The 27,335-nt window shown below is 43.2% G+C and overlaps 1 protein-coding gene across 50 annotated transcripts in view; it reads left to right on the top strand.

Moving 5' to 3' along the window:
• Positions 1–26,608, top strand: part of muc3a (mucin 3A, cell surface associated) — a 50,171-nt gene extending 23,563 nt beyond the window's left edge. Inside the window, exons 1-16 of one of the 50 annotated variants that reach the window (XM_052497610.1) lie at positions 6,231–6,460; positions 13,468–14,193; positions 14,491–14,523; positions 14,557–14,622; positions 15,154–17,826; positions 18,067–18,185; positions 18,394–18,455; positions 18,658–18,709; positions 18,832–18,872; positions 19,237–19,355; positions 19,477–19,551; positions 19,708–19,870; positions 21,837–21,995; positions 23,844–23,941; positions 24,228–24,397; positions 25,027–26,608. In XM_052497610.1, coding sequence (XP_052353570.1) covers positions 6,394–6,460; positions 13,468–14,193; positions 14,491–14,523; positions 14,557–14,622; positions 15,154–17,826; positions 18,067–18,185; positions 18,394–18,455; positions 18,658–18,709; positions 18,832–18,872; positions 19,237–19,355; positions 19,477–19,551; positions 19,708–19,870; positions 21,837–21,995; positions 23,844–23,941; positions 24,228–24,397; positions 25,027–25,071 — 4,668 coding nt within the window. In that variant the 5' untranslated portion in view covers positions 6,231–6,393 and the 3' untranslated portion in view covers positions 25,072–26,608. Of the gene's footprint in view, positions 1–6,230; positions 6,461–13,467; positions 17,827–18,066; positions 18,186–18,393; positions 18,456–18,657; positions 18,710–18,831; positions 18,873–19,236; positions 19,356–19,476; positions 19,552–19,707; positions 19,871–21,836; positions 21,996–23,843; positions 23,942–24,227; positions 24,398–25,026 lie in introns of those variants that run through there. The other 49 variants (XM_052497627.1, XM_052497615.1, XM_052497626.1 and 46 more) reach the window with 49 other exon arrangements.
• Positions 26,609–27,335: the final 727 nt, after the last annotated feature.

Here is a 27,335-nt window from a genome sequence, read left to right as displayed (position 1 = left end):
TACGGGGCCGTTAGTCGTTAGTAGTCGTTTAGCTCAGTTACCTTCGCTTTCTTGGGAACAGGAACAATGGTGGCCCTCTTGAAGGATGTGGGAACAGCAGACTGGGATAAAGATTGATTGAATATGTCCGTAAACACACCAGCCAGCTGGTCTGCGCATGCTCTGAGGACGCAGCTGGGGATGCCATCTGGGCCTGCAGCCTTGCGAGGGCTAACACGTTTAAATGTTTTACTCACGTCAGCTGCAATGAAGGAGAGTCCGCAGGTTTTGGTAGCGGGCTGTGTCAGTGGCACAGTATTGTCCTCAACGCGAGCAAAAAAGTTATTTAGTCTGTCTGGGAGCAAGATATCCTGGTCCGCGACGGGGCTGGTTTTCTTTTTGTAATCCGTGATTGACTGTTGACCCTGCCACATACCTCTTGTGTCTGAGCCGTTGAATTGCGACTCTACTCTGTCTCTGTACTGACGCTTAGCTTGTTTGATTACCTTGCGGAGGGTATAGCTACACTGTATGTATTCGGTCATGTTTCCGGTCACCTTGCCCTGGTTAAAAGCAGTGGTTCACGCTTTCAGTTTCGTGCGAATGCTGCCATCAATCCACTCTTTCTGGTTTGGGAATGTTTTAATCATTGCTGTGGGTATAACATCGCCGATGCACTTTCTAATGAACTCGCTCACCGAATCAGCGTATTTGTCAATGTTGTTAGGCCCAGCCTTTGGAATGTTGGTTTTCCTAGATGTGGCTACTATATTTTGATCACTACATCCGATGGATTTGGATACTGTTTTAAAGCAAATTTCTAAAGCATTAGTAAATTTGTGTCACGGTCGTCAAAATGAGGAGACCAAGGTGCAGCGTCGTAAGCGTACATAACTCTTTAATGAAAGATAGAACAAAACTATACAAAACAACAAAACGAACCGTGAAGCTATATGGCTAGTGCAGAACAGGCAACTAAACATAGAATAACAACCCACAAATACCCAAGGAATATGGCTACCTAAATATGGTCCCCAATCAGAGACAACGATAAACAGCTGCCTCTGATTGAGAACCAATCTAGGCAACCATAGACATATAAACCCCAAGACATACCAAAACTCAGAGACATACAAAACCCCCTAGACATACAAAAAACCCTAGACAATTCAAAAACTAAACAAACCACCCGTGTCACACCCTGACCTAACCAAAATAATAAAGAAAACAAAGTTAACTAAGGTCAGGGCATGACAATATGTGATCAATAAATGTTGATGATTTAATTCCTGTACTGTTTGTAATTACCCTGGTAGGTTGACTGATAACCTGAACCGGGTTGCAGGCACTGGTTACAGTTTGAAGCCTTTCCTTGAGTGGGCAACTTAATGAAAGCCAGTTAATATTTAAAATCACCCAGAAAATATATGTCTCTATTGATATCACATACATTATCAAGCATTTCACACATATTATCCAGATACGGACTGTTAGCACTTTGTGATCTACAGCAGCTTCCCACAAGAATAGGCTTTCGGTGAGGTAAATGAACCTGTAGAACCATATTACTTCAACAGTATTTAACATGAGATCCTCTCTAAGCTTTACAGGAATGTATTTCTGAATATACACGGCAACACCTCCACCATTGGCATTTCTGTATTTTCGGTAGATGTATTAGCCATGTATTGCTACCACTGTATTGTCATACAGTATATTATCTAAGTGAGTTTCAGAGAAGATGAATGTCATCTGTTACTAGCAAGTTATTGACTTCATGAACCTTGTTTCTTAAGCTATGTATGTTAACGTGGGCTGTTTTTAGCGCTTTTCTGGTATGCTTGATTGTTTTCATTGCTTTAGTGAAAAGTAAAATACATTGCAAAAATTAAACACTTGAGCAATGTTTAGTACAATGTACGTAACCTAATGTATGTCCCTCTAACTGCCCTTAATGCCGCTGCTGATCTTACAGCTATTGTATGCAGTAGTCATGTCCCTATTAACTATACTGTTAGCACTGAGGCGATGTGCCCTAGTAGGAAGTCCACATGTGTAGCTCACCCTGCACTAACATAAATAACATGAGGATGTCTACTTCTGCTAAGCTTCCCAAGGTAATCAATAGACAGAAAAAACACGGCTAACATATTTAGTCTATTCCTAATTCCCTTTCTAGGGTCACCCTAGCCTACCCGCTTACCTTTATGATGTTTATAATGCTGTTGTGTATCAAGATGGCCGACTCTCTGAACCCAAATGAGCCAGTCTCACAATGGATAAACGTCAAAGTTCAACGTTCCAACAAATAACACAGTTAGATGTTTGTTGGGTCATACATTCTCATTAAGACTACGTCCCAAATGGCACCCTTTTCCCACTGCACTACCCATAGGGCTATATAGGGAATAGGGTGCAATACCATATTACATCGATACAGCTGAATTATAAGGGTTATAAGGGTTTGATCACATATTGTAAATGCCTTTCACGCTGCTAGTTTTTCTGATACCCCTTATCAATCTTATCAGAACTCTGAAAGGCAAGGGTTATGACCTTTTTAGGGCATGTGGGGAACTTACTGTCTCTCTCCTGTTATCTGTGTGACAGTTGCACAATACCTTTACACAGGTACACTGTAAAGGAAACCTAACTCAAAGGAATCTGTTTGGAACATAGTGGGACATGTGAAACCTGTAGCGAAAAACTACACTCAGTCCTATTACACCATTAACAAAGAAACTTATGATGCTATGAAATCACTGTTATAGGCTACCAATGAGGTCCTTTTATAGGCTACCAATGAGGTCCTTTTATAGGCTACCAATGAGGTCCTTTTATAGGCTACCAATGAGGTCCTTTTCGCCACGCCTTTGTCTCATATGATAAGCATTATTTCACAATTCACTGGTAGAGACATGACTTGCCTTTATTTCCTGTTGTCTGTGTTAGGTAATACAGTAACTCTACACCCAGTTTAATTGTCAATTATTACTGGACTAGTTTAATGATGACTGGAAACACAAACCTACCAGGGTCTATAAAGAGACACAATAGGTGTGTGTGTGTGTGCGCGCGTGCGTGCGTGGCGGTTGCCACAGAATCCAAAGGTGATGTCACCAAAATAGACCACTTTCCCACCCTTCCTGATTCAATCATTCATATTTGTATATTCATAAGTACCATATTAGAAGATACAATAGCCCAGATAACCTGCGTCAATGCTTTCATTGACATGACACAACCAAGTTACATTGCCTGACTGTCACTGACTCCTCCATTGTCAGAGCATAAAACCCAATAATCACATAAAAAAAAACATTTTAATAAAGGCACTGACGGAAACATGGATCACCACAGATAACACTGTACTCCTACTTTCTCCTCGTCCGCCCACGTGTTCTCGCACACCCCGAGCTTCTGGTCAGCGGGGTGGTGGCACCGGGATCCTCATCTCTCCCAAGTGGTCCTTTTATAGGCTACCCATTTGAGGTCCTTTTCCATGCTGTCACAGTTACCAGCCCTTTCAAGCTTAACATCCTTATCATGAGGTCCTTTTATAGGCTTGATGCCTTGATAAGCTCCTTTCCTGAGGACGGCTCACCTCTCACAGTTCTGGGCGGTCTTTTTCCCCAGGCTACCTCTGACTCATTCCTCTCTGTCCCACTCCTTTTTTGACCTCACCCTCTCACCTTCCCCCTACTCACAAGGCAGGCAATACGCTTGACCTCATCTTTACTAGATGCTGTTCTTCCAAACCTCATTGCAACTCCCCTCCAAGTCTCCGGTCCTGCCCCTTGGATGGTATCGCCAATGCCAACCTTCGCTCTCTCTCCCCCGTCTTTCTCCTCTTCCATCCTATCATCTCTTCCCTCTGCTCAAACTTTCTCCAACCTATCTCCTGATTCTGCCTCCTCAACCCTTCTCCTCCCTTATAGGCTACCTCCAATGAGGTCCTTTTGCGATACAGGCTACCAAATGAGGTCCTTTCCTTTCACTCCCTCCTCTCTACATTTTCCCTCTGTCTCTGCTGCTAAAGCCACTTTCTACCATTCTAAATTCCAAGCATCTGCCTCTAACCCTAGGAAGCTCTTTGCCACCTTTTCCTCCCTCTCTGCAGATGACTTCGGCAACCATTTTGAAAAGAAGGTCGACGACATCCGATCCTCGTTTTAAGTCAAACGCACCGCTGGTTCTGCTCACACTGCCCTACCCTATGCTCTGACCTCTTTCTCCCCTCTCTCTCCAGATGAAATCCTTTTGACGGCCCAACCTGCCCGCTTGACCCTATCCCCTCCTCTCTTCTCCAGACCATTTCCGGAGACCTTCTCCCTTAACCTCGCATTATCCCTGACCGCTGGCACGTCCTCCCGTCTTCAAGAGAGCGAGAGTTGCACCCCTTCTGAAAAACCTACACTCGATCTCTCCGATGTCAACAACTACAGACCAGTATCCCTTCTCTTTTTCTTCCAAAACTCTTGAGCGTGCCGTCTGGCCAGCTGTATCTCTCTCAGAACGACCTTCTTGATCCAAATCAGTCAGGTTTCAAGACTAGTCATTCAACTGAGACTGCTCTTCTCTGTATCACGGAGGCGCTCCGCACTGCTAAAGCTAACTCTCTCTCCTCTGCTCTCATCCTTCTAGACCTATCGGCTGCCTTTACTTGAACCATCAGATCCTCCTCTCCACCCTCTCCGAGTTGGGCATCTCCCGCGCGGCCCACGCTGATTGCGTCCTAGTGACAGGTCGCTAAATCTGTCTCCTCACCACGACCACTGGTGTCCCCACTCTGTTCTAGGCCCTCTCTTAACACCAAGTCACTTGGCTCTGTCATAACCTCACATGGTCTCATTGCTATGCAGACGACACAAATTAATCTTCTCCTTTCCCCTTCTGATGACCAGGTGGCGACCGCATCTCTGCATGTCTGGCAGACATATCAGCGTGGATGACGGATCACCACCTCAAGCTGAACCTCAGCAAGACGGGAGCTCCTCTTCCTCCCGGGAAGGACTGCCCGTTCCATGATCTCGCCATCACGGTTGACAACTCCATTGTGTCCTCCCAGAGCGCAAGAACCTTGGCGTGATCCTGGACAACACCCTGACGTTTCAACTAACATCAAGGCGGTGTCCCGTTCCTGTAGGTTCATGCTCAACATCCGCATTCACCCTGCCTCACACAGGAAGCAGCGCAGGTCCTAATCCAGGCACTTTGTCATCTCCCGTTCATTTGGCTGGGCTCCCCTGCCTGTGCCATTAAACCCTACAACTCATCCAGAACGCCGCAGCCCGTACAACCTTCCCAGTTCTCTCACGTCACCCCGCCCTCCGCTCTACTGGCTTCCAGTTGAAGCTCGCATCCGCTACAAGACCATGGTGCTTGCCTCGGAGCTGTGAGGGGAACGACCTCAGTACCTCCAGGCTCTGATCAGGCCCTTTCATCCACCTCTTGCTCGCCTCCCTACCACTGAGGAAGTACAGTTCCCGCTCAGCCCAGTCAAAACTGTTCGCTGCTCTGGCCCACCAATGGTGTCCCTCACGACGCCAGGACAGCGGAGTCAATCACCACCTTCCGGAGCATGAAAACCTCTTCATGGAATAATAATCAATCCTTCTCACCCCCCCTTCTCCCCCAAAAAAAAAAGATTTAGATGCAAGTGGCTGTTCCACTGGATGTCATAAGGTGTATGCACTGTTTTCTGGATAAGAGCGTCTGCCTTAAATGTAAATGGTAAAATGTAAAAAGAGCGTTGGACCAGTAACCAAAAGGGCGCTGGTTCGAATCCCTGAGCTGACTAGGTGAAAAATCTGTCGATGTGACCTTGAGCAAGGCACTTAACCCTAGTTGTTCTGGATAAGAGTGTCTGCTAAATGAGGAAAATGTAAAAAAATCCTTAACTAACCTGTCTGACTATCATAACCTAGTCAAAAGAGCACCTGCTGGTCCCCTGACAGGGGCAGGAGTGTTAGTGCATTTATGGTTCAAGATAACGCTGAGTAAGTATTAGGCAACATTATGACACTGACACCCCTTCCAACAATAGCTACGTGGACCCAGGTAGGTCCAAACACACACACACACACACACACACACACACACACACACACACACACACACACACACACACACACACACACACACACACACACACACACACACACACACACACACACACACACACACTTTAATGGGTCCAAGGGTTAGACATACTGAACATGACACCCCAAGGCTAAACCCTGCCATTCAGACCTGGGGGAGCCAGAGGTGTGTGTAGAGGACAGGTGTGTTTAGAGTACAGGTGTGTGTAGCGTTCAGTACACCATTCTGACAGAGAGGTACATCCACCCGTGAGTGGATCAGGACTAAGGATCGTAGAGAGAGAGAGATACCTGGACCTAGACGATCATCATCATGACCATAACCAGCATTAGCCGCTCCTGGATCTCTGGGCTAATCATCTGCCTGTTTATCACTGCTGGTGAGAATGCTTCCTCTGCTGATCGGCACTTTACAACAGGAAACCAATTATTGCAGTTTAGAAGTGTTTACAATGGTTTCAACATATATCATCTGTTCGATATAACAATTTATCACAGTTTATAACATGTTCAATATTAACCTTTATAATGTGTTAAATATTACACTCTTTAACCGGTTTGATAATACAATTTAAGAAGGTCTAATGCTGTTTCTAAAATACAGTTTATAACCTGATCAATATGACAGTTTATACAAGTCTATAACCTGATCAATATGACAGTTTATACAAGTCTATAACCTGATCAATATGACAGTTTATACAAGTCTATAACCTGATCAATATGACAGTTTATACAAGTCTATAACCTGATCAATACGACAGTTTATACAAGTCTATAACCTGATCAATATGACAGTTTATACAAGTCTATAACCTGATCAATATGACAGTTTATAACCTGATCAATATGACAGTTTATACAAGTCTATAACCTGTTCAATATGACAGTTTATACAAGTCTATAACCTGATCAATATGACAGTTTATAACCTGATCAATATGACAGTTTATACAAGTCTATAACCTGATCAATATGACAGTTTATACAAGTCTATAACCTGATCAATACGACAGTTTATACAAGTCTATAACCTGATCAATATGACAGTTTATACAAGTCTATAACCTGATCAATATGACAGTTTATACAAGTCTATAACCTGATCAATACGACAGTTTATACAAGTCTATAACCTGATCAATACGACAGTTTATACAAGTCTATAACCTGATCAATATGACAGTTTATACAAGTCTATAACCTGATCAATATGACAGTTTATACAAGTCTATAACCTGATCAATATGACAGTTTATACAAGTCTATAACCTGATCAATATGACAGTTTATAACCTGATCAATATGACAGTTTATACAAGTCTATAACCTGATCAATATGACAGTTTATACAAGTCTATAACCTGATCAATACGACAGTTTATACAAGTCTATAACCTGATCAATACGACAGTTTATACAAGTCTATAACCTGATCAATATGACAGTTTATACAAGTCTATAACCTGATCAATATGACAGTTTATACAAGTCTATAACCTGATCAATATGACAGTTTATACAAGTCTATAACCTGATCAATATGACAGTTTATAAACTGATCAATATGACAGTTTATACAAGTCTATAACCTGATCAATACGACAGTTTATACAAGTCTATAACCTGATCAATATGACAGTTTATACAAGTCTATAACCTGATCAATATGACAGTTTATACAAGTCTATAACCTGATTAATACGACAGTTTATACAAGTCTATAACCTGATCAATATGACAGTTTATACAAGTCTATAACCTGATCAATATGACAATTTATACAAATCTATAACCTGATCAATATGACAGTTTATAACCTGATCAATATGACAGTTTATACAAGTCTATAACCTGATCAATATGACAGTTTATACAAGTCTATAACCTGATCAATATGACAGTTTATACAAGTCTATAACCTGATCAATATGACAGTTTATACAAGTCTATAACCTGATCAATATGACAGTTTATACAAGTCTATAACCTGATCAATATGACAGTTTATACAAGTCTATAACCTGATCAATATGACAGTTTATACAAGTCTATAACCTGATCAATACGACAGTTTATACAAGTCTATAACCTGATCAATACGACAGTTTATACAAGTCTATAACCTGATCAATATGACAGTTTATACAAGTCTATAACCTGATCAATATGACAGTTTATACAAGTCTATAACCTGATCAATATGACAGTTTATAACCTGATCAATATGACAGTTTATACAAGTCTATAACCTGATCAATACGACAGTTTATACAAGTCTATAACCTGATCAATATGACAGTTTATACAAGTCTATAACCTGATCAATATGACAGTTTATACAAGTCTATAACCTGATCAATATGACAGTTTATACAAGTCTATAACCTGATCAATACGACAGTTTATACAAGTCTATAACCTGATCAATATGACAGTTTATACAAGTCTATAACCTGATCAATATGACAGTTTATACAAGTCTATAACCTGATCAATATGACAGTTTATACAAGTCTATAACCTGATCAATATGACAGTTTATAACCTGATCAATATGACAGTTTATACAAGTCTATAACCTGATCAATACGACAGTTTATACAAGTCTATAACCTGATCAATATGACAGTTTATACAAGTCTATAACCTGATCAATATGACAGTTTATACAAGTCTATAACCTGATCAACAATAACAACAGGAAACACTTTCAAAATGTTGAAAACTGAAAATTGAAAACTGATAACAATCTTTCTGGATCTCTTTGCCAGCTATCTGCCTGTGGATTCACTCTGCTGATCAATAACACAGGGGTTTATGGGATTTTATCGCATGTTCAATATTCACATTTATATATTATACTTTTTGTATAAGAGTTAGATATTAGTGTATAACCTGTTCAGTATTACAGTTTATATTATGCATTTAACCTGAACAATCTTAGTTTATGAAAGTTTATAACCTGTTCAATATTAGTTTATAACCTGTTCAATATTAGTTTCTGAAAGTTTATAACCTGTTCAATATTAGTTTATAACCTGTTCAATATTAGTTTCTGAAAGTTTATAACCTGTTCAATATTAGTTTATTACCTGTTCAATATTAGTTTATTACCTGTTCAATATTAGTTTATAACCTGTTCAATATTAGTTTCTGAAAGTTTATAACCTGTTCAATATTAGTTTATAACCTGTTCAATATTAGTTTCTGAAAGTTTATAACCTGTTCAATATTAGTTTATAACCTGTTCAATATTAGTTTATTACCTGTTCAATATTAGTTTATAACCTGTTCAATATTAGTTTATAACCTGTTCAATATTAGTTTATTACCTGTTCAATATTAGTTTATAACCTGTTCAATATTAGTTTATAACCTGTTCAATATTAGTTTATAACCTGTTCAATATTAGTTTATAACCTGTTCAATATTAGTTTATAACCTGTTCAATATTAGTTTATAACCTGTTCAATATTAGTTTATAACCTGTTCAATATTAGTTTATTACCTGTTCAATATTAGTTTATAACCTGTTCAATATTAGTTTATTACCTGTTCAATATTAGTTGATAACCTGTTCAATATTAGTTTATAACCTGTTCAATATTAGTTTATAACCTGTTCAATATTAGTTTATAACCTGTTCAATATTAGTTTCTGAAAGTTTATAACCTGTTCAATATTAGTTTCTGAAAGTTTATAACCTGTTCAATATTAGTTTATTACCTGTTCAATATTAGTTTCTGAAAGTCTATAACAGAGGTAATAAACTACCCGTCACACAACCTTACGAGGTAGTAAAGGTCCGGATGGATATTGTCATTATTGGCGTAGTTAAAAACCCCAAACTGTTCAAATCAAATGTAATTTATCACATGCGCCGAATACAACGGGTGTAGACTTTACCGTGAAATGCTTATGAACCCTTCAACTATGCAGAGGAAAAACTGATTAACATAAAGACAAATAGTAACTGACACAAGAGGAGTAAAAGACCCCTCTTATTGTCAGAAATACAATTTTGCATTTAATTTCCTGCAATTCAACACATTTTGCCATTGGGCAGAGAGAACATTTCACAGTTTTAAAGCTAATTTCCTGTGATTCTACACATTTTGCCATGTATTATGATACCTGAGTGACTCAACAAAATCAATGTGGGCCTCCTGGGGGTTGAGGCCCCAATGGGCATCGTAATAACTACAAGACCTAGACAGCTGGTATCTACCATGGGCTAGTTGATCAGCTGGAAATTATAAATAGATATCTAAGATCTGTCAGTGAATGACATAACAAGAGGAGAACTGTACTACCACATTTTCTCAATTGAAACATGTGCATTCTACTATTACAACTCTCAACTGCAATAAATTGAAAGACTGACAGTTCTTAAATAAATAAAACTATATACAGTACCAGTCAAAAGTTTGGACATACCTAATTATTCAAGGGTTTTCCTTTATTTTTTTCACTATCTTCTAAGTTATAGAATAATATTGAAGACATCAAAATATGAAATTATACATATGGAATCAAATAGTAAACAACAAACTGTTAAACAAATCAAAATATATTTTAGATTCTTCAAAGTACCCAAATCAAATCAAATTGTCTTTGTCACATACACATGGTTAGCAGATGTTAATGCGAGTGTAGCGAAATGCTTGTGCTTCTAGTTCCGACAATGCAGTAATAACCAACGAGTAATCTAATCTAACAATTCCACAACAACTACCTTATACACACAAGTGTAAAGGGATAAAGAATATGTACATATATGAATGAGTGATGGTACAGAACAGCATAGGCAAGATGCAGTAGATGGTATAGAGTACAGTATATACATATGAGATGAGTAATGTAGGGTAAGTAAACATAAAAGTGGTATTGTTTAAAGTGGCTAGTGATACATGTATTACATAAAGATGGCAAGATGCAGTAGATGGTATAGAGTACAGTATATACATATGAGATGAGTAATGTAGGGTATGTAAACATTATATTAAGGGGCATTGTTTAAAGTGGCTAGTGATACATTTTTTATATACATTTTTCATTATTAAAGTGGCTGGAGTTGAGTCAGTATGTTGGCAGCAGCCACTCAATGTTAGTGGTGGCTGTTTAATTAACTGTCACGATCGTCGTATGGAGTAGACCAAAGCGCAGCGTGGTTAGAATACATTCTTCTTTATTGCATGAAGAACACGAAGAACACTTAAACAAAACAAGAAAACGATAAGACGACCGTGACTGCGAATGAAACAATGTGCTAACGTGCAACATAACAAAGACAATAACCCACGAAATACCCAAAGAGGATGGCTGCCTAAATATGGTTCCCAATCAGAGACAACGATAAACACCTGCCTATAATTGAGAACCAATCTAGGCAACCATAGACCTACATAAACACCTAGATGGAAACAACCCAATAAATCTACAAAACCCCTAGACAGTACAAACACCCTAGATGAGACAAAAACACACATACCACCCTCGTCACACCCTGACCAAACCAAAATATAGAAAGAAAACAAAGAATACTCAGGTAAGGGCGTGACATTAACAGTCGGATGGCCTTGAGATAGAATCTGTTTTTCAGTCTCTCGGTCCCTGCTTTGATGCACCTGTACTGACCTCACCTTCTGGATGATAGTGGGGTGAACAGGCAGTGGCTCGGGTGATGGTTGTCCTTGATGATCTTTATGGCCTTCCTGTGACATCGGGTGGTGTAGGTGTCCTGGAGGGCAGGTAGTTTGCCCCCGGTGATGCGTTGTGCAGACCTCACTACCCTTGGGATGCCGCGCATTCTTCAACACGCTGTCTGTGCGAGTGGACCAATTCAGTTTGTCTGTGATGTGTACGCCGAGGAACTTTCTACCCTCTCCACTACTGTCCCGTCAATGTGGATAGGGGGGGTGCTCCCTCTGCTGTTTCCTGAAGTCCACGATCATCTCCTTTGTTTTGTTGACGTTGAGTGTGAGGTTATTTTCCTGATACCACACTCCGAGGGCCCTCACCTCCTCCCTGTAGGCCATCTCGTCGTTGTTGGTAATCAAGCCTACCACTGTAGTGTCGTCCGCAAACTTGATGATTGAGTTGGAGGCGTGCATGGCCACGCAGTCGTGAGTGAACAGAGAGTACAGGAGAGAGCTCAGAACGCACCCTTGTGGGGCCCCAGTTTTGAGGATCAGCGATGTGAAGATGTTGTATACCTACCCTCACCACTTGGGGGCGGCCCGTCAGGAAGTCCAGTACCCAGTTGCACAGGGCGGGGTCGAGACCCAGGGTCTCGTGCTTGATGACGAGTTTGGAGGGTACTATGGTGTTATACTATGGAGCTGTAGTCGATGAACAGCATTCTCACATAGGTCTTCCTCTTGTCCAGATGGGTTAGGGCAGTGTGCAGTTTGGTTGCGATTGCGTCGTCTGTGGACTTTTTGGGGAGGTAAGCAAATTGGAGTGGGTCTAGGGTTGTCAGGTAGGCTGGAGGTGATATGGTCCTTGACTAGTCTCTCAAAGCACTTCATGATGACGGAAGTGAGTGCTACGGGGCCGTTAGTCGTTAATAGTCGTTTAGCTCAGTTACCTTAGCTTTCTTGGGAACAGGAACCATGGTGGCCCTCTTGAAGCATGTGGGGACAGCAGACTGGGATAAGGATTGATTGAATATGTCCGTAAACACACCAGCCAGCTGCTCTGCGCATGCTCTGAGGACGCGGCTGGGGATGCCGTCTGGGCATGTAGCCTTGCGAGGGTTAACACATTTAAATGTTTTACTCATGTCAGCTGCAGTGAAGGAGAGTCTGCCCGTTTTGGTAGCGGGCAGTGTCAGTGGCACTGTATTGTCCTCAAAGCGAGCAAAGAAGTTATTTAGTCTGTCTGGGAGCAAGACATCCTGGTCTGCGACGGGGCTGGTTTCCTTTTTGTAATCCGTGATTGACTGTAGACCCTGCCACATTCCTCTTGTGTCTGAGCCGTTGAATTGCGACTCTACTTTGCCTCTGTACTGACGCTTAGCTTGTTTGATTGGCTTGCGGAGGGAATAGCTACACAGTTTGTATTCGGTCATGATGACAGCTTGCACACTCTTGGCATTCTCTCAACCAATCTCATGAGGTAGTCACCTGGAATGCATTTCAATTAACAGGTGTGCCTTGTTAAAAGTTCATTTGTAGAATGTCTTTCCTTCTTAAAGCATTAGAGCCAATCAAGTAAAACTGAGAAAGTTTGTGTCCATGCTTAGAGAGAGAACATGATTAAGATATTATTACTTAAAAAGTATATGTAACTTGATGACACTAAATAAATACAGAATATAACACTACGTAGCAATAGCCTTCATTGTAAATAAAGCTAACTGTGGCTTCTGTTGTTCCTGCAGTTTCTGCTAGCAGTACCCCAATGGCATCAACAGAAACCTCTGAAACTACAGAACAACTATCAACTACAGAAATCCCTAGAACTGCTACAGAAGATCCAAGTACTACTGATGCTGGACTTACAGCAAAAACAGGTACCACTGATGCTGGACTTACAGCCGAAACAGGTACGACTGATGCTGGTAATACAGCCGAACCAGGTACCACTGATTCCGGACCTACAGCCAATCCAGGTACAACTGATTCCGGACCTACAGCCGAACCAGGTACCACTGATTCCGGAACTACAGCCAATCCAGGTACAACTGATTCTGGACCTACAGCCAATCCAGGTACAACTGATTCCGGACCTACAGCCGAACCAGGTACCACTGATTCCGGACCTACAGCCAATCCAGGTACAACTGATTCCGGACCTACAGCCGAAACAGGTAACACTGATTCCGGACCTACAGCCAATCCAGGTACAACTGATGCTGGTAATACAGCCGAAACAGGTACCACTGATGCTGGTAATACAGCCGAACCAGTTACCACTGATGCTGGACCTACAGCCAATCCAGGTACAACTGAGGCTGGTAATACAGCCGAACCAGGTACCACTGATTCCGGACCTACAGCCAAAACAGGTACCACTGATTCCAGACCTACAGCCAAAACAGATACTACTGATGCTGGTAATACTGCCGAACCAGGTACAACTGATGCTGGTAATACAGCCGAACCAGGTACCACTGATGCCGGACCTACAGCCAATCCAGGTACAACTGAGGCTGGTAATACAGCCGAACCAGGTACCACTGATTCCGGACCTACAGCCAATCCAGGTACAACTGATTCCGGACCTACAGCCAAAACAGGTACCACTGATTCCAGACCTACAGCCAAAACAGATACTACTGATGCTGGTAATACTGCCGAACCAGGTACAACTGATGCTGGTAATACAGCCGAACCAGGTACCACTGATTCCGGACCTACAGCCAATCCAGGTACAACTGATTCCGGACCTACAGCCGAACCAGGTACCACTGATTCCGGACCTACAGCCAATCCAGGTACAACTGATTCTGGACCTACAGCCAATCCAGGTACAACTGATTCCGGACCTACAGCCGAACCAGGTACCACTGATTCCGGACCTACAGCCAATCCAGGTACAACTGATTCCGGACCTACAGCCGAAACAGGTAACACTGATTCCGGACCTACAGCCAATCCAGGTACAACTGATGCTGGTAATACAGCCGAACCAGGTACCACTGATGCTGGAGCTACTGCCAATCCAGTTACCACTGATTCCGGACCTACAGCCGACGAAACAGGTACCACTGATGCCGGACCTACAGCCGAAACAGGTACCACTGATGCCGGACCTACAGCCAATCCAGATACAACTGAGGCTGGTAATACAGCCGAACCAGGTACCACTGATTCCGGACCTACAGCCAATCCAGGTACAACTGATTCCGGACCTACAGCCAAAACAGGTACCACTGATTCCGGACCTACAGCCAAAACAGATACTACTGATGCTGGTAATACTGCCGAACCAGGTACAACTGATGCTGGTAATACAGCCGAACCAGGTACCACTGATGCCGGACCTACAGCCAATCCAGGTACAACAGAGGCTGGTAATACAGCCGAACCAGGTACCACTGATTCCGGACCTACAGCCAATCCAGGTACAACTGATTCTGGACCTACAGCCAATCCAGGTACAACTGATTCCGGACCTACAGCCGAACCAGGTACCACTGATTCCGGACCTACAGCCAATCCAGGTACAACTGATTCCGGACCTACAGCCGAAACAGGTAACACTGATTCCGGACCTACAGCCAATCCAGGTACAACTGATGCTGGTAATACAGCCGAACCAGGTACCACTGATGCTGGAGCTACTGCCAATCCAGTTACCACTGATTCTGGACCTACAGCCGACGAAACAGGTACCACTGATGCCGGACCTACAGCCGAAACAGGTACCACTGATGCCGGACCTACAGCCAATCCAGATACAACTGAGGCTGGTAATACAGCCGAACCAGGTACCACTGATTCCGGACCTACAGCCAATCCAGGTACAACTGATTCCGGACCTACAGCCAAAACAGGTACCACTGATTCCGGACCTACAGCCAAAACAGATACTACTGATGCTGGTAATACTGCCGAACCAGGTACAACTGATGCTGGTAATACAGCCGAACCAGGTACCACTGATGCCGGACCTACAGCCAATCCAGGTACAACTGATTCCGGACCTACAGCCGAACCAGGTACCACTGATTCCGGACCTACAGCCAATCCAGGTACAACTGATTCCGGACCTACAGCCGAAACAGGTAACACTGATTCCGGACCTACAGCCAATCCAGGTACAACTGATGCTGGTAATACAGCCGAACCAGGTACCACTGATGCTGGAGCTACTGCCAATCCAGTTACCACTGATTCCGGACCTACAGCCGACGAAACAGGTACCACTGATGCCGGACCTACAGCCGAAACAGGTACCACTGATGCCGGACCTACAGCCAAAACAGGTACCACTGATTCCGGACCTACAGCCAAAACAGATACTACTGATGCTGGTAATACTGCCGAACCAGGTACAACTGATGCTGGTAATACAGCCGAACCAGGTACCACTGATGCCGGACCTACAGCCAATCCAGGTACAACTGAGGCTGGTAATACAGCCGAACCAGGTACCACTGATTCCGGACCTACAGCCAAAACAGGTACCACTGATTCCGGACCTACAGCCAAAACAGATACTACTGATGCTGGTAATACTGCCGAACCAGGTACAACTGATGCTGGTAATACAGCCGAACCAGGTACCACTGATGCCGGACCTACAGCCAATCCAGGTACAACTGAGGCTGGTAATACAGCCGAACCAGGTACCACTGATTCCGGACCTACAGCCAATCCAGGTACAACTGATTCCGGACCTACAGCCAAAACAGGTACCACTGATTCCGGACCTACAGCCAAAACAGATACTACTGATGCTGGTAATACTGCCGAACCAGGTACAACTGATGCTGGTAATACAGCCGAACCAGGTACCACTGATGCTGGAACTACAGCCAATCCAGGTACCACTGATGCTGGACCTACAGCCGAAACAGGTACTACTGATGCTGGTAATACAGCCGAACCAGGTACCACTGATGCTGGAGCTACTGCCAATCCAGTTACCACTGATTCCGGACCTACAGCCGACGAAACAGGTACCACTGATGCCGGACCTACAGCCGAAACATATACCACTGATGCCGGACCTACAGTCGAAATAGGTACCACTGATGCCGGACCTACAGCCAAAACAGGTACTACTGATGCTGGTAATACTGCCGAACCAGGTACAACTGATGCTGGTAATACAGCCGAACCAGGTACCACTGATGCTGGAGCTACAGCCAATCCAGGTACCACTGATGCCGGACCTACAGCCGAAACAGGTACTACTGATGCTGATAATACAGCCGAACCAGGTACCACTGATGATGGAGCTACAGCCAATCCAGTTACCACTGATTCCGGACCTACAGCCGATGAAACAGGTACCACTGATGCCGGACCTACAGCCGAAACAGGTACCACTGATTCCGGACCTACAGCCGAAGCAGGTACGACTGATTCCGGACCTACAGCCGAAACAGGTACCACTGATGCCGGACCTACAGCCGAAGCAGGTACCACTGATGCCGGACCTACAGCCGAAACTGGTACGACTGATTCCGGACCTACAGCCGAAACAGGTACCACTGATGCCGGACGTACAGCTGAAACAGGTACCACTGATGCCGGATCTACAGCCGGACCAGGTACTACGGATGCTGGTAATACAGCCAAACCAGGTACCACTGATTCCGGACCTACAGCCAATCCAGGTACCACTGATGCCGGACCTACAGCCGAAACAGGTACCACTGATGCCGGACCTACAGCCGAAACAGGTACTACTGGTGCTGGAACTACAGCCAAACCAGGAATTACCGATGCTGGAACTACAGCCAAATCAGGAACTACTGATGCTGGAACTACAGCCAAACCAGGTACTACTGATGCTGGAACTACAGCCAAACCAGGTACTACTGATGCTGGAACTACAGCCAAACCAGGTACTACTGATGCTGGAACTACAGCCAAACGAGGTACTACTGATGCTGGAACTACAGCCGAACCATCTTTGCCAAGTACAACTTCTTCTACTATTGCAACCACCGCTACGCCACCAATTCAGTGTGAGAACGGAGGTACACCTGAAGGACAGTCTTGCAACTGTCCTCCTGACTTCCACGGGGAGACCTGCAGAGATTTTAAAACTGACATAGTGCCAGGTATGTGAGACATTTTGTAAAACAAATACAATTTGCGAAACCGAAACAGCCCTGAGTGACACTCATACTTTCCCTTAATAATCACAGCAAATGAAATAGATACGTGTTGAATACAAGACTTAGATTCTTTTCACTTTGATAACGTAGAAAGCATAATATATTAGAAATAGTACTTCACCTATTTGATTTGTCAATAGGTTATGATACATTCACAAATGTTGTCACTTGGTCTTCTTGTAGGTACGCTCAATAGGACAGCGGTGGTTAATAATATGGAAACTAATTCCCCGTACATAGAAAAATATAACGACAAAACTTCAACTGAATACACAGACAAGATCAAGAATTTCACAACAGAGGTAAGACAAAACACTAATGTCAAGTTAAGTGTTAAATACATTTAAGTAAAATAAAACATTTGTAAAGTAATTTGGATAAATAAAAAAAATAACAACTGCTGTTCAAGACAGCAGGTGATTTTCTATTTAATTGCCACAGAGGCCATGGGGTTCATTCATTTTATCTCAAGTCTTCGTGAATATGCAGTGACCACTGTTTACATTTCAGATGGAGGAATACTACAGGAGTAAAGGGATACAGAATTTCACAGTGGAAAACGTAACTCTGAGGTACTAGACTAGCATACCAAAAACACCATGGTACATATTTACAAAACAACAATTTCACTCTGTATCCTGTCCTTATCTTATATAAAGGTGATCTACTGACAGTACAAAAACCTGTCCACATTGTCATGAGGTTATATGAAAATGTAAACAAAGATTATGCAGAGATTATTCTCATTGGTCTTCATTATTTTTGTTCTCTCAGTAAGGGGTCAGCTATAACCATACGCTTGGGACGTGGTATAGAGGAGAAAAGGGTAAATGCAAAGGACAAAGAGAACCTCTTACATTCTTATTCATACTTTATAATCATGTTTCACAGAGAAGCTGAATGTTGCAGATGGTGTAGTGATGATATTTTGCTCTGTGATGCTTTCAGATGGAAAACTCCTTGTACAACCCCAAGGCAGTATCATATCGGTAATTTAAATAAGTGATTCATTAACTATGATACATAAACCTTTTGGTTTTGGTGATGGTTGATTAACACCAGGGTTGGGGTTAATTCCATTTAATTTTCAGTCTATTCAGATATATGTACACTGAAATGCTTCAATGCTTTTCAATGAGTAAAATGTGGAATTGTGTTTACTTTCTGACTTGACTGTAACTGAAATGGAATTGACCCCAACCCTGGTTACCACAGAATTCAAATATGTTAGTGGTAGTTGGGTTTGCCAAGACCACACCCTCAGTTTACAAAAACAAATGTTAGGCCTCACTGTGGGAAGAAATTCAGGGCAAAATAACCTCAGACGTTTACTCAACCTCCTTTCTTAATAAGTGTGAAGGTCAAACACAATATCATTCTGACGGTTCTGAATGAACCAGGAGCTGAGCAACAGTACAAGAACTTCGTAGACGACGTTAATTTAGCTTTGGCGAATATGACATCGTGTTCAGGTAATACATGAAGTCACATCTAAAAACACACCTTCAAAATACACACAACAATTCAAATCAAACTAGCATTGTTAAGACATGGACAAAAACATTTGGTAATATCATTATCATATTTGTTCAGCTCTTCGCTCAGGATGTCCTACGTTTACTGTTGAGTCAGTGGATGAACTACAAGAAACGCCACTTGATGAGAAAGGTGAGAACATTCAGACGGAAGACTAGAGGAAGCAGGAATAAGTGGTGCAGCAGATAGGGAAAATATTCCCTCATTAACAAAATAAGAGTTTAGACCAGATCAAGAAGGAAATGAAATATGTAAAAAACATTTTCTCTCTCTTTCTCTCTCTCTCAGCTGTATGTCAGAAAACAATCAACCTTGATTTTGTTAAATACTTTGAGCCTTACAATAAAGACGGGAAGTTGCTCTGTTTGACGGCATGTGACCCCAGACATAATAACACTAAAAACTGCAACAGCGGTATCTGTGAAGTAACCAAAGCCGGACTGTCATGCAAGTAAGTTCTAAACGTTATATTCAGTATACTAGATAATTATATACAGTACACTACCAGTTTTAGAACACCTACTCTTTCAAGGGGTTTTCTTGATTTTTTTGACTATTTTCTACATTGTAGAATAATAGTGAAGACATCAAAACTATGAAACAACACATATGGAATAATGTAGTAACTAAAGAAGTATTAAATCTAAATATATCTTCAAATGACCCCCCCCCCCTTTGCCTTGATGACAGCTTTGAACAGTCTTGGCATGTGTAGGTGTTCTAAAACTTTTGACCGGTAGTGTATGCATGTTAAACATAATGTAATATTAAAGGAGAGGAGATACTGTTGAAGTTGTAAGTTTACATCCACCTTAGCCAACTACATTTAAACTCAGTTTTTATTTCAGCTTTGATTTCTGGGGCAGAAGTTTACATACACTCAATTACTATTTGGTAGCATTGCCTTTAAATTGTTTAACTTGGCTTGAACGTGTTGGGTAGCCTTCCACAAGCTTCCCACAATAAGTGTGGTGAATTTTGTCCCATTCCTCCTGACAAGGCTGGTGTAACACAGTCCAGTTTGTAGGCCTCCTTGCTCACACAAACCTTTTCAGTTCTGCCAACAAATCTTCTATAGGATTGAGGTCAGGGCTTTGTGATGGCCACTCCAATACCTTGACTTTGTTGTCCTTAAGCCATTTTGCCACAACTTTGGAAGTCCATTTGGAAGACCCATTTGCAACCAAGCTTTAACTTCCTGACTGATGTCTTGAGATGTTGCTTCAATATGTCCATATCATTTTCCTGCCTCATGATGCCATCTATTTTGTGAAGTGCACCAGTCCCTCCTGCAGCAAAGCACCCCATACCATGATGCTGCCACCCCCGTGCATCATGGTTGGGGTGGTGTTCTTCGGCTTGCAAGCCTCCCCCTTTTCCCTCCAAACTTAACGATGGTCATTATGGCCAAACAGTTCTTATTTTAATTCATCAGACCAGAGGACATTTCTCAAAAAAGTACAATCCTTGTCCCCATGTGCAGTTGCAAACCGTAGCCTGGCTTTTTTTGTGGCGGTTTTGGAGCAGTGGCTTTTTCCTTGCTAAATGGCCTTTCAGGTTATGTCGATATATGACTCGTTTTGCTGTGGATATAGATACTTTTGTACCTGTTTCCTCTAGCATCTTCACAAGGTAATTTGCTGTTGTTCTGGGATTGATTTGCACTTTTCACACCAAAGTATGTTCATCTCTAGGAGACAGAATGCGTCTCCTTCCTGAGCGGTATGACGGCTACGTGGTCCCATGGTGTTTATACTTGCGTACTATTGTTTGTACAGATGTAGGTGGTACCTTAAGGCATTTGGAAATTGCTCCCAAGGATATACCAGACTTGTGGAGGTCTACCATTTTTTTTCTGAGGTCTTGGCTAATTTCTTTTGATTTTCCCATGATGTCAAGCAAAGAGGCACAGAGTTTGAAGGTAGGCCTTGAAATATATCCACAGGTAAAACTCCAATTGACTCAAATTATGTCAATTAGCCTATCAGAAGCTTCTAAAGCCATGACATCATTTTCTGGAATGTTCCAAGCTGTTTAAAGGCACAGTCAACTTGGTGTATGTTAACTTCTGACCCACTCGAATTGTGATACAGTGAATGATAAGGGAAATAATCTGTCTGTAAACAATTCTTTGAAAAATGACTTGTGTCATGCACAAAGTAGATGTCCTAACCGACATTCCAAAACTATAGTTTAACAAGAAATTTGTGGAGTGGTTGAAAAACGAGTTTCATGACTCTAACCTAAGTGCATGTAAACTTCCGACTTCAACTGTACATATTCTCTCCTATAATATTATTTATATGTAATACTGTATATATTCTTTACTGTTGGGGAGAGTTCCATTCTTCGCTACAGTTTGATTGGGTCACCACTTCCTCACAGTAGAATAATGCTACATGTTCTGTCTATTTCAGCTGTAAAAACACAAACTCAATCTGGTACCTGGCTGACTGTAACCACCCGATCCACAAGGCTGGGTTATATGCCGGAATCAGTATAACTGCCGGGGTTGTCCTGGTGATATTTGGTGTCCTGATAGTGTTCCTGGTGGTGAACAAGAAAAAGGAAAATAGGTAAGTGGGGATGAGTTGAAGGAGGAGTAGAATGATAGAGACTAGAGAAAGATTGATTATTTTATTTTCAATTAGGAAATTTTGCTGTGTAGTAAAAACACTATATTTTGCATCTCCTGTCCTCTACTCTCCGTCTCCTCTACCCTGCCCTCTGTCTCCTCTACCCTGCCCTCTGTCTCCTCTACCCTGCCCTCCGTCTCCTCTACCCTGCCCTCCGTCTCCTCTACCCTGCCCTCCGTCTCCTCTACCCTGCCCTCCGTCTCCTCTACCCTGCCCTCCGTCTCCTCTACCCTGCCCTCTGTCTCCTATACCCTGCCCTCCGTCTCCTCTACCCTGCACTCTGTCTCCTCTACCCTGCCCTCTGTCTCCTCTACCCTGCCCTCTGTCTCCTCTACCCTGCCCTCTGTCTCCTCTACCCTGCCCTCTGTCTCCTCTACCGTGCCCTCTGTCTCCTCTACCCTGCCCTCCGTCTCCTCCACCCTGCCCTCTGTCTCCTCTACCCTCCTCTCCTCTACCCTCCTCTCCTCCACCCTGCCCTCTGTCTCCTCTACCCTGCCCTCTGTCTCCTCTACCCTGCCCTCCGTCTCCTCTACCCTGCCCTCCGTCTCCTCTACCCTGCCCTCCGTCTCCTCTACCCTCCTCTCCTCTACCCTGCCCCCTGTCTCCTCCACCCTGCCCTCCGTCTCCTCCACCCTGCCCTCTGTCTCCTCTACCCTGCCCTCCTCTCCTCTACCCTGCCCTCTGTCTCCTCTACCCTCCTCTCCTCTACCCTCCTCTCCTCTCCTCCACCCTGCCCTCTGTCTCCTCTACCCTCCTCTCCTCTCCCCTCCTCTCCTCTCCACCCTGCCCTTTGTCTCCTCTACCCTCCTCTCCTCTACCCTCCTCTCCTCTCCTCTACCATCCTCGCCTCTCCTCTACCCTCCCCTCTGTCTCCTCTACCCTCCGCCCTCTCCCCTACTCTACCTTCCTCTCCTCTACCCTCCTCTCCTCTACCCTCCTCTCCACTACCCTCCTCTCCTCTCCCCTACCCTCCTCTCCTCTCCTCTACCCTCCTCTCCCCTCCTCTCCTCTACCCTCCTCTCCTCTCCTCTCCTCCCCTCCTCTCCTCTCCTCTCCTCTCCCCTCCTCTCCTCTCCTCTCCTCTCCTCTACCCTCCTCTCCTCTCCTCTACCCTGCCCTCCTCTCCTCTCCTCTACCCTCCTCTCCTCTCCTCTACCCTCCTCTCCTCTACCCTCCTCTACCCTCCTCTCCTCTACCCTCCTCTCCTCTACCCTCCTCTCCTCTCCCCTCCTCCCCTCTCCTCTACCCTCCTCTCCTCTCCTCTCCCCCTCTCCTCTCCTCTACCCTCCTCTCCTCTACCCTCCTCTCCCTCCTCTCCTCTATCCTGCCCTCCTCTCCTCTCCTCTATCCTGCCCTCCTCTCCTCTCCTCTACCCTCCTCTCCTCTCCTCTACCCTCCTCTCCTCTACCCTCCTCTACCCTCCTCTCCTCTACCCTCCTCTCCTCTACCCTCCTCTCCTCTACCCTCCTCCCCTCTCCTCTACCCTCCTCTCCTCTCCTCTACCCCCTCTCCTCTCCTCTACCCTCCTCTCCTCTACCCTCCTCTACCCTCCTCTCCTCTATCCTGCCCTCCTCTCCTCTCCTCTATCCTGCCCTCCTCCCTCTACCCTCCTCTCCTCTCCTCTACCCTCCTCTCCCTCCTCTCCTCTACCCTCCTCTACCCTCCTCTCCTCTACCCTCCTCTCCTCTACCCTCCTCTACCCTGCCCTCCTCTCCTCTCCTCTACCCTCCTCTCCTCTCCTCTACCCTGCCCTCCTCTCCTCTCCTCTACCCTCCTCTCCTCTAACAGGAATAAAGACACTAAGCAGGAGATGGTGAACCAGTGGCTTGAGGATGACTTTGAATGGCCCACACCCAACACCAGGTCCACCACAACACCTCACCCAGGTACCTCATCTTAGTTTTTCTGTTATTTTTTACATACATTTTTTTGTGTGTGTGGGGGTGGTTCCTGAAGAAAATGTGTGTGCTTGCTCCTGCTGTCTAAAGTATTTCTATGGTAGTTAGTGGAAGTAGTAGAGGTACTTGTTACTGCAGTATTAGTGGCTGTGGTGACTGTACTAATGGTAGTATTGACAACTGACAATAAATTAATCTCATAATAAGATCTTTATATTATATGTAAGGATATCTACATTTTATTTTTACATTTGGTCTGTATTTCTTTTTCTAGGGACGTACGATAACCCAGCATACACCAACGGGGTGTCAAATATCTACCAACACTCAAGCGGTCCTCTTCCAACCTACAACCCCAACCCACAGTCGAGCGAAAGATACCCTCCACCATACTACCCCTCAGAGCCCCACAACCAAATGCACAACTTCCCAAGCAACCAGCCTGTGAGTACACTATAGTACTGTTGTATACCGGCAACCAGCCTGTGAGTACACTATAGTACTATTGTATACCGGCAACCAGCCTGTGAGTACACTATAGTACTGTTGTATACCGGCAACCAGCCTGTGAGTACACTATAGTACTGTTGTATACCGGCAACCAGCCTGTGAGTACACTATAGTACTATTGTATACCGGCAACCAGCCTGTGAGTACACTATAGTACTATTGTATACCGGCAACCAGCCTGTGAGTACAGGTTGTCATCAATAAAGCGTCACATTAAGGTGCAGATTGTTCTATTTAGCTGTTGGGGACAAGGAGACTCCCAGCTCTGCTAAAACCATTGACAACTGCCTGCCGTTTTCAAAGGGATTGTTAAATAAATGTTAACTATTTGGTTATAATGTCATCACCTCTTGAAGAGCACAGTCAGAACTACACATTTCTGATTATTCCACATTTAGCTCTGTCATCAGAGTCATACCGCAAGTAACGGCATGCTTTTCATGATCAGTAAACATCAATTGATCATGTCATTTCAGATACGCGACGGTAGCCTCACGATATCTCTCAATATTGACGCACACGCACACACACATAATCTCAATTTCTATCTCTTTTTACCGCAGGTAAGGATCAACAGACCGCAGATCAGAACATCTTATGACTTGTAGCATCCTCTTACTCACAAGAAAAAGTGCCTACAGATGCTAATTTGAGTCAGTACATTCCTAAAGAAAATATTGCACTTTTTACTCCATACATTTTCCCTGACAATCAAAAGTACTCATTACGTTTTGAATGCTTAGCAGGACAGGAAAATTGTCCAATTCAAGCACTTTTCAGGAGAACACGTGGCCATCCCTACTGCCTCTGGCCTGGTGGACTCTGTAAGCACAAATGCATCTTTTGTAAATAATCTCTGAGTGTTGGAGCATGCCCTTGGCTATCCTTACATTTTGAAAAAAATAAATGGTCTGTTTTGCTTAATATAAAGGATTTTTAAGTGATTTACACTTTTACTTTTAGTAATAATATTTACTTTTGATATTTAAAGCCAAATACTTTTAGACTTTTTCTCAAGTAGTATTTTGATGACAATTGGGTACTTTTCCCACCACTGTGTGATAAATACACATAGGATTGCTTGCTTGCTTGTCTATGGAGGCCCGAATAAGCCACATCTCTCTGTTGTTCATTAATCCTCCAGTCGATTTTGTGAATCGAATTAGCATAATACAAAATCCTCATACAAATCTGTTTTGTTTAAGCTTGAGATATCTGTTTCTATGCATGGGCTGTGTCTCAATCCATTGCAGCCGTCGATATCGGCCTCCCAGATGGGCTGCGTCTCAATTTATTGCATCCACGGATATCGGCCTTCAGGATCTGCTGTGAAAGGTGGCAGAACTAAAGTTGTGTTTGTCAGATCAGAAGACCTCCTGAAAATCAGTACAACTCAAAACAAACTTCCTTTAAAAAAAAGATTGGGGGGGCTCTCTGTTTTTCCATGTGTCAATCTATGATTCAATGCATTTCTTTGACCTAATAGCAGTAATGCCAAATTCAATGTTTCATCAAATCATTTGGGGACTCTAGAGGTTTAAAGCTGCTAATTATTTTGTTCTGAAATGACAGGGTGATCAAATTAAGACCCTACATCTGTCTGAACAAATTGAATGTAAATGTGGTAAATACACATAGGATTGCTTGTTTATGGAGGCCGAATGAGCTGCTGGATACTCTGCTCTGAGACGGTGTCTCTGCCTATGTTGTCCAAGTATGTATAGCATATGTTCTTCCAGGAGGGCTTTGCCCATGAGAGGATACCCACAGTATGAGACCACTGGTGTCCAGCTCAGGATGCCTGAAACATATAGGATTAAAACAGCTATGGTATTTATACTCATAATAGAATATTTATTCATTTTGACAGTGGATCAAATATAATTTTATTGCACTTTAAGATTGAATTCATCAATGTGCACTTGATCGTTCTATGTCTAGCAATAGTTATGGAGGGTTATAAGTAATATAGCTTTTATTTATTTATTTGTCTTTGTTTACTTGTTATTGTATTTTAGCTCTGTATTACACTGTATGCGGTCTGCCAAACAATTTATATCACTGTTAATACTGTTATGTAAATATGTAAATTGTAATCAGAAATATGATTTTTGTTATCAAGAAATAAAATAGTTTCTGAAAATGTTCCAATGTCAGTTGTAAAAGTCTTTTTGAAACCTGATACAGTACGGTACACAGTGGGGTCCGAAATGATTGACACCCTTGATAAAGATGAGCAATAATGACTGTATAAAATAAATAATTAAAGTACTGAACTACACTGCATGAACAAAAGTAATTGGACACCTGCTCGTCAAACATCTCATTCCTAAATCATAGGCATTAATATAGAGTTTGTCCGTCCTTTGCTGCTATAACAGCTTCCACTCTTCTGGGAAGGCATTTCCACTAGATGTGGAAACATTGCGGGGACTTGCTTCCATTATGCTAAAAGAGCATTAGTGAGGTCAGGCGATTAGGCCTGGCTCACAGTAGGCATTCCAATTCATCCCCAAGGTGTTCGATGGGGTTGAGGTCAGAGCTCTGTGCAGGCCAGTCAAGTTTTTCCACACCGATCTCGAAAAAACATTTCTGCATGCGAGGTCGCATTGTGCACAAGGGCATTAATGCTGAAACAGGTAAGGGCCTTCCCCAAACTGTTGCTACAAAGTTGGAAGCACAGAATCGTCTAAAATGTCACTGCATGCTGAAGCATTAAGATTGCCCTACACTGGAAGTAAGGGGCCTAGCCCGAACCATGAAAACAGCCTCAGACCATTATTCCTCCTCCAACAAACGTTACAGTTGGCACGATGCATTCGGGTAGGTAGCGTTCTCCTGGCATCCGCCAAACCAAGATTTGTCCGTCGGA

The sequence above is a fragment of the Oncorhynchus keta genome, chromosome 35, assembly GCF_023373465.1.
Source record: "Oncorhynchus keta strain PuntledgeMale-10-30-2019 chromosome 35, Oket_V2, whole genome shotgun sequence".
NCBI classification, from domain to species: domain Eukaryota; kingdom Metazoa; phylum Chordata; class Actinopteri; order Salmoniformes; family Salmonidae; genus Oncorhynchus; species Oncorhynchus keta.
This window is presented reverse-complemented; position numbering and strand designations above follow the sequence as displayed.